The following is a 7,007-nucleotide window of genomic DNA, read 5'->3' as shown; positions in this document are numbered from 1 at the left end:
ATTATATGTGCACATGTTTGGTTGATGGTTGAGGTTTTACTATTTTGTGAGTGGGCCAATAGGCCGGGGGCAATGCAACCCGATGGTTGAGTGAGCCTGAGGGTATTCCATCCCAATAATGACTGGACCCATTGTATATTGGCATTCCGACCCGATGGTTGATTGGGCCTATGGTATTCCAACCTGATGGTTGATTGGACCCGATATGATTGTATGACATATGGTGAGATTAGACTGCTTTGAGCATCAGTCAATAGGTCTGGGGTATTCCAACCCGATGGTTGATTGGACCAAACCGCTACGAGGGTATTCCATCTTGAGGATGACTGGGCCCATTATAAACATGTCTGGTATTCCAATCCGAGGTTGATTAGGCCAGACATGAGTATTTGAGCATGCTTGTTGGATATGTTATCTATTTGTGTGATGTTATTTTAGGGAGCTCACTAAGCTTTATGTTTACAATTTTAGTATATTGTTTCAGGTGCTTCAGATGGTTGTGGCAAGGCGAAGGTGTAACTGTATACATCCTTGTTTTTACAGTTGATTGGATATTGGAGGACTCTGATTTTAAATCATGTTTTGGAAACAATGGTTTTGTAAACACTTTTATTAGTAAATGTGTTGTTTTGAAATGTTTAACTTTGTTGAAACTTTTTGGAATGTTACACCCCAAGGTTGCTTATAATCCATAAGTGTTTATTTATGCTGTGATGTATGTGGTATCTTGGGGAACTCACTAATCTTTGTGTTTACAGTTGTTGATTATATGTGTTTTAGGTATTTTTGAGGACCGCAAGAAGACGAATATCTGATTATAAACACTCGCTAGGAGATTTGTTACTGGACATTTTGTGGCACTATGATATTTATGGTGATAATGATTTGTATTTGACATTTATGCTTTTCCGATGACTTGGTTATGAACAATGTTTTGGGTAATTTAAAAATAATTTTTTTTTTTTAATTTGGATCGTTGCAATCTAACATGTTATATATAAGGGACCATATTACCAAATCAAAATTTTACTCGTTTACACGATTTGAAGTTCAGGTCCAAATGATAAATTTTCGAAAGCAAAATTTAATTTGTTGTTTTCTTAGAGCGAACAACAAAATAAAAAAGTTAAATTACTTTTTTTTTTTTTTTTTTTTTTTTGCTAAATTTGTTCTCTTTTATGCCACGGGTGAAGCATTTGACGTGGCATCTAACGTGAAAACCCTAATAACTTAGTAACCGAACACTGCCAACTCTATATAAACTAAGAACGGCAGAAGCACCGCCGACCTCCAAACCCTAGCTCACGACTTACTCCAACTCTCCGTTTTCGTTTGTATAAATCATAATCGCTCCTGTTCATCGTTTAATTGCTAGTTAATCTATTGTAAGCACTATTCTTATAATCGAAATTCTATACATTTCGATTCCCACACCTCAATCTCTTATTTTGTGCGTTATCTTTGTTTTCATATTTTGCTGATCTGTTTCCTGATGCTAGTTGTAGCTCTGAGGAATCATGTCAGACGATGAAAGAGGGGAGGAGAAGGAGCTGGATCTTTCCTCTCCAGAAGTTGTAACCAAATACAAATCAGCTGCTGAGATTGTTAACAGTTAATACTCTTCGTCTTTTCTTCTTGTTTGTTTTTGTGTTTGTGTGTAATATGCGCATTGTGGATAATCTATTGATCGATTGTCTGTAATTATACGCAATCGTACATATGTTTTCAGCCTCTCCGAACTAACAGCTTACAAAATTTGTAGGGGTTGGAGGAGAGTCTAAAAATTACTGTATATTGCAGTATGCTATGTGTCTAAGCTGCATAAAACACGTGTTTATACTGTGTTATATACTTTATGTTTATGTACTTTATGAATTGATGCTTGAAAGCAAATAAATAGTACCATTGGGGTACGAAGAAATCTTTTCCCTTTTCCTTTTTGTTCCAAGACATGCTTCAATGAAAAAAGATCAGAAAGTTTTTGACTTTTTACTAAATAGACCATTGTTTGTTTCCTGTGTTGCTATATGTTTAACATAGTTACTTTAGCTCTTTGTTGGATTTGTTTCTGCTTTATGTTTAGTTTAAATCAAGTTTTCTTTTCAAAGTTCATTTTTTTCTGTGTTAACAAATGAATGTACTCAAAATGGTCATTTAATAGTTCAACTATACAGAGGCCTTGCAGCTGGTATTGTCAGAATGCAAACCCAAAGCCAAGATTGTCGATATTTGTGAGAAGGGAGATTCATATATCAGAGAGTAAGTTCTTTCATCCCTTAATTTGTTCATTAGCAATATTATACTAATAATTGTTCTCAAATACAGGCAAACTGGGAATATGTACAAGAATGTGAAGAAGAAGATTGAAAGGGGAGTTGCATTTCCCACATGTTTATCAGTTAACAACACAGTCTGCCATTATTCTCCACTAGCTAGTGATGAGACAGTATTGGAAGAAGGTGACATTTTGAAAATGTAAGTGTTATCGACTTTTCATCATCAATTTAGTTTTTTTTTTTGATTTAGCACAGTAGATTTTGTGGATGAACTTTAAATTATTTGGTGTGTTTGGTTTCAGTGATATGGGGTGCCATATAGATGGTTTCATTGCAGTGGTGGGACACACTCATGTTCTTCAACAAGTACCTGTAACAGGTAGAGCAGCTGATGCCATTGCAGCTGCAAATACAGCTGCTGAGGTTGCCTTACGACTTGTGAAGCCTGGAAAGAAGGTAATATAATCTAAGTGAAATGTTATTTTTTTTTTCTACATGTTTGAATTGTTATCAGAAGCCTTTTAAGTGTTTACATAATTTTTTCTACATATTTGAATTGGCAACTTTGCCGAGGTGATCACTTTTTTCTTGATTTCCTCTTTTTCCCTGTTGCCTATATAAACTCTGGCTTAATCTTGGATTCTTTTCAGTTCATCCACTCATTTGGTTGACTGTGTCTCTTGTGAGCCTACACTTCTATATCTGTGCCTATTCATTTGGTTGAATGTATGTTTCAAATTTTTAAATTTGATTAAATAGCTATAACATGAGGCAACTTTGCCGAGGTGATCACATTCTTCTTGATTTCCTCTTTTTCCCTGTTGCCTATATTAAATCTAGCTTCATCTTGGGTTTTCTTTACTTTCATTCACTCAATTGGTTGATTGTGCCCCTTGTGTGCTTATAAATTTATGTTGGTATTTCTATAACCAGTAAGGTGTTGTCTTCTTGTGCATTGTGATTTTTTAGCTTTTTTTTGTGGGGTTTTGTGTTTTTTATGTTTTGAAATCATATTGTGATTCAAGATTTTTTAAAAGAGGCAACTTTGCCGAGGTGATCACCTGTTTCTTGATTTCCTCTTTTTCCCTGTTGCCTATATTGACTCTGGCTTGTTCTTGGGTTCTCTTCATATTCATCAAATCAATTGATTGAATGTGCCCCTTTAGAGCCTATAAACTTTTAATCAGTATTCCACTTGTCAATGGATTTCTGTTAGTTTTTTTTTTGATTTTGTGATTGCATATATTGAATGTAGTTTGTGACTAAATATTTTTAAAATCGAGGCAACTTTGCTGAGGTGATCACTTATTTCTTGATTTCCTCTTTTTCCCTGTTGCCTAAATTAAACTTGGCTTGATTTTGAGTTTTTTTCATGTTCATCCACTCAATTGGTTGACCATGTCTCATGTTCGCCTATATATTTTAGTTTTTATGATTGCTTTTTATACATCTGTTTTTTTCGTTACATTGCCTCTTTCTTGCTTATACTCTATCTATTTGTGTCCATTTCATTTTGTTTTTTATAAATTACATTTTTGTTTGATCAAATTCGACATGGCATTTCTAAATGATGATACATTATTTATGGGCTATGGAGTTTTTCCTATGATGCTTTTAATAGTCATAGTTACACTGATAGAAAACCATGTTCATCCACTAATATTGATTCATATATCATCTTAACTTTCTATTTATTATTTACCCAAAAATTAGTTGACACAACCATTCTCTAAATGATGAAATACTTTTCAAAAGCTATGGGATAACATTCCATGTGTTGCTTTTTGTCATAGTTACTCTGATCGATTATTTTTTTCATTCTCTACTTTATTTATAAGAACCCATCCCAATTTTCCATATAATACTCATTTTCCATATTCTTTGTTGTTTCAGAATCAAGATGTGACAGAAGCCATTCAAAAAGTAGCTGCAGCATATGATTGCAAAATTGTTGAAGGTGTTCTTAGTCATCAGCTAAAACAATTTGTGATTGATGGAAACAAAGTTGTATTAAGTGTCTCAAATCCCGAAACAAGAGTCGATGATGCAGAGTTTGAGGAGAATGAAGTTTATGCAATTGATATTGTCACAAGCACAGGAGAAGGCAAGGTTAGTTTCGTCATTTTACCAACATTCATTTTTTCATAAAGTGTTTTCAATTTAAAGTCTAATAATTTCTTGAATGTCTTTTCAGCCAAGATTATTGGATGAGAAACAGACAACAATTTACAAAAGAGCAGTTGACAAGAGCTATCACTTGAAAATGAAAGCATCTCGGTTTATATTTAGCGAGATCAATCAAAAGTTTCCAATTATGCCCTTCTCCGCTAGGTATAATACTTTGTTTGATGGATTTCATGATTCTGAAAAAGGGTATTTTTGACAATTTGTTTATGTTGTTGATAGGGCTTTGGAAGAGAAGCGAGCTCGGTTGGGATTAGTGGAATGTGTTAACCATGAGCTTTTACAGCCATACCCTGTTCTTCATGAAAAGCCTGGTAAAAAAAAATCTTCAGTTAAATTTTAGTTAACTCAAACAATAAGGGTATTTACGTCTTTTCCATTTTTTGGTTCAGGTGATTTTGTTGCACATATAAAATTTACGGTTCTTTTGATGCCGAATGGATCGGACCGAATTACGTCTCATACCCTTCAAGAGTTGAAAACAATGACTAATAAAACGGTTGATGACCCGGAAATCAAAGCATGGTTGGCTTTACCTGTAAAGACAAAAAAGAAAGGTGGTGGCAAAAAGAAGAAAGGTAATGATTGTCTTTTTATAAAAACAATTTAATAGATCTTATGAAGTTTTTAAACATGTTATTGATTAAAGTGTTGTTTATTTTAGGAAAGAGAGCAGAAAAGGGTGAAGGTGAAGCAATGGATGAGGAGGCTACAAATGGTGGTGGCCAAGATTAGAATTAAGATTTTGAAATGTAATTTGATAGTTGAAATACAGTTTTTTTGTATCGGAATTTCTTTTTAGTTTTAGGTTTGTTTGTATGGTGGATGAATATGATTTAATTATCATAATATGTACACATTTATATGTTTTTTTTTCTTATAAAGACGAATGAAATGAAAATATCAATCTTTGTGTTTAAAGAGAACTACTTTCACCTATGACATTGCGTATACTAGCAATTTATTGCTTCGATACTATACAGAAAAGAGAATTTTACTTCTGATATCACCCGTTAAGCTTTTTGTTCCAAAAATAGAAATTAAATATCCTCCTACTACCCAAAACCTGGATAGGTAACGCTAAAAAGTTGGTTTGAAGAATGTTTCCAAGGTATTGGATTTAAATTTTAAGAAAGAATATGTTTGAATCTAATTCAATGTACTGTTTGGATGCGATAAAATAAAATTAAAAATAACAAGTTCTGTTTGGTTGTGATAAAATAAAATTAAAAATAACAAGTTCAATTTGGTTGGTGGAAAATAAAGTTGTAATCCATGTAAATTAACAAAGCTGTCCTTTCTTTTTATATTTTATGTTTAATTTAATTTTGTTTTCTATCTTACATATAAATATATATTATATTGACTATTATATTGTTTGTCTTGAAGAAAATAAAATTAAAAATAAGTTCAATTTGGTTGATAGGAAATGAATTTGGTTAATAGGAAATGTAACTCATGTAAACCTACAAAATTGTCCTTTTCGTATGTTATGTTTAATTTTATTTTGTTTTTTATCTTTACATGTAAATATATATTATATAAACTATAAAAATAGTAAAATTTCATTTTATTAATTGAGCATTCAGTGGTGGTGGCGGTGGTGATAGCAGGTGTAGGTAGTGGTGATGGTGGCGACGGTAGGGCGGTAGAAGTTGATAGCGGCGGATGGCAATGGCGATAAGTGATAGTGATAATGGTGGTGGTGGTTGTGTTGGTGGTAGGTTGTGGTGGGTGGTTGTGGCAGTTGCGGTAAATGGTGGTAGTAATGACGGTGGCGGTGGTGGTGACGGGTGGGTGGCGATAGTGGTAGGTGGCGGGGGTGAGTAGTGGTGGTGGGTAATGGTGTACATGTTATGTTGTGAAATAAAATAAAGGCAATAAGATAAAATGTTACTTTCCTTCGTAGTAAGGATTAATTCCCATAATCTTACTCAAGAAAAGTGTTTCCCTTTATTTGATGGAATATATTTTCATTTAGGATTCCAATTTAATCATATAAAGTTGAACCAACCACCAGAAAATGGTGACATTGGATTTCTCGATTATGCCTGATTTGGTATCTATTTTTTATTTATTTATTTATTTATTTATTGTGCACGTGCACACGCGCGTAATAGACCATTAAAGTCGCCACCTACCTATCAATTAAACAATTTTGTTCGTTTTGAGCAGTTACCTAGTAACAAAGCTTATGTGACATTTAAATTCATTTTGCCTTGAATAAAGAGAGTCACACATTGCATTAAATGATATTGGATTACTTAAACCCACCTCTTCAGCATTCCACATACTGAAGAGCAAAAAATGAAAGTGAGAAGTTAAAACTTATTTAACCTTTTTTTGTGATCGAGTAGAAGAACCAAAGAAGTGGAAGAAATGACATAACCGAACCATCATGTACTTTCTGCTATTGTGGAACTCTGCCATTGTTAACGTATCCCATTATGAATACATTAAAGATAACATAAATGTTATCTCCAGGACAACGTAGCTAACTATCGCAAATCTATCCTAATGCCAGACCCGAGCCCTTGCCCTCACGCT

General features: G+C 33.6%; 1 protein-coding gene across 3 annotated transcripts; it reads left to right on the top strand.

Moving 5' to 3' along the window:
- The first annotated feature begins 1,241 nt into the window (after positions 1 to 1,241).
- LOC145011252 (ERBB-3 BINDING PROTEIN 1-like) lies at positions 1,242 to 5,367 on the top strand. Of its 3 annotated transcripts, none has more exons than XM_078969934.1 (10): positions 1,242 to 1,385; positions 1,500 to 1,611; positions 2,175 to 2,259; positions 2,326 to 2,475; positions 2,579 to 2,732; positions 4,170 to 4,385; positions 4,471 to 4,607; positions 4,683 to 4,774; positions 4,853 to 5,038; positions 5,125 to 5,367. In XM_078969934.1, the coding sequence occupies exons 2-10, from the start codon at positions 1,518 to 1,520 to the stop codon at positions 5,193 to 5,195; spliced, it is 1,185 nt and encodes a 394-aa protein (XP_078826060.1). In that variant the 5' UTR covers positions 1,242 to 1,385; positions 1,500 to 1,517; the 3' UTR covers positions 5,196 to 5,367. The 3 variants fall into 3 exon arrangements, with proteins under 3 accessions (XP_078826060.1, XP_078826061.1, XP_078826062.1); XM_078969935.1 differs by having other exon boundaries at positions 1,254 to 1,385; positions 1,506 to 1,611; XM_078969936.1 differs by lacking the exon at positions 1,242 to 1,385 and having other exon boundaries at positions 2,162 to 2,259.
- The last annotated feature ends 1,640 nt before the right edge of the window (positions 5,368 to 7,007 follow it).

This window comes from Lactuca saligna, chromosome 8, assembly GCF_052625555.1.
Source record: "Lactuca saligna cultivar CGN05327 chromosome 8, ASM5262555v1, whole genome shotgun sequence".
Classification (NCBI taxonomy): Eukaryota; Viridiplantae; Streptophyta; class Magnoliopsida; order Asterales; family Asteraceae; genus Lactuca; species Lactuca saligna.
The sequence above is the reverse complement of the archived record's forward strand: the minus strand, read 5'-3'. Positions and strand labels throughout refer to the sequence as shown.

Coding starts and splice junctions, on each gene's coding strand:
- LOC145011252 (XM_078969934.1), top strand. CDS start 1,518: ATGTCAGACGATGAAAGAGGGGAGGAGAAGGAGCTGGATCTTTCCTCT. Junction 4,608..4,682: donor ATTATGCCCTTCTCCGCTAG/GTATAATACTTT, acceptor TGTTGTTGATAG/GGCTTTGGAAGAGAAGCGAG. Junction 5,039..5,124: donor TGGTGGCAAAAAGAAGAAAG/GTAATGATTGTC, acceptor TGTTTATTTTAG/GAAAGAGAGCAGAAAAGGGT.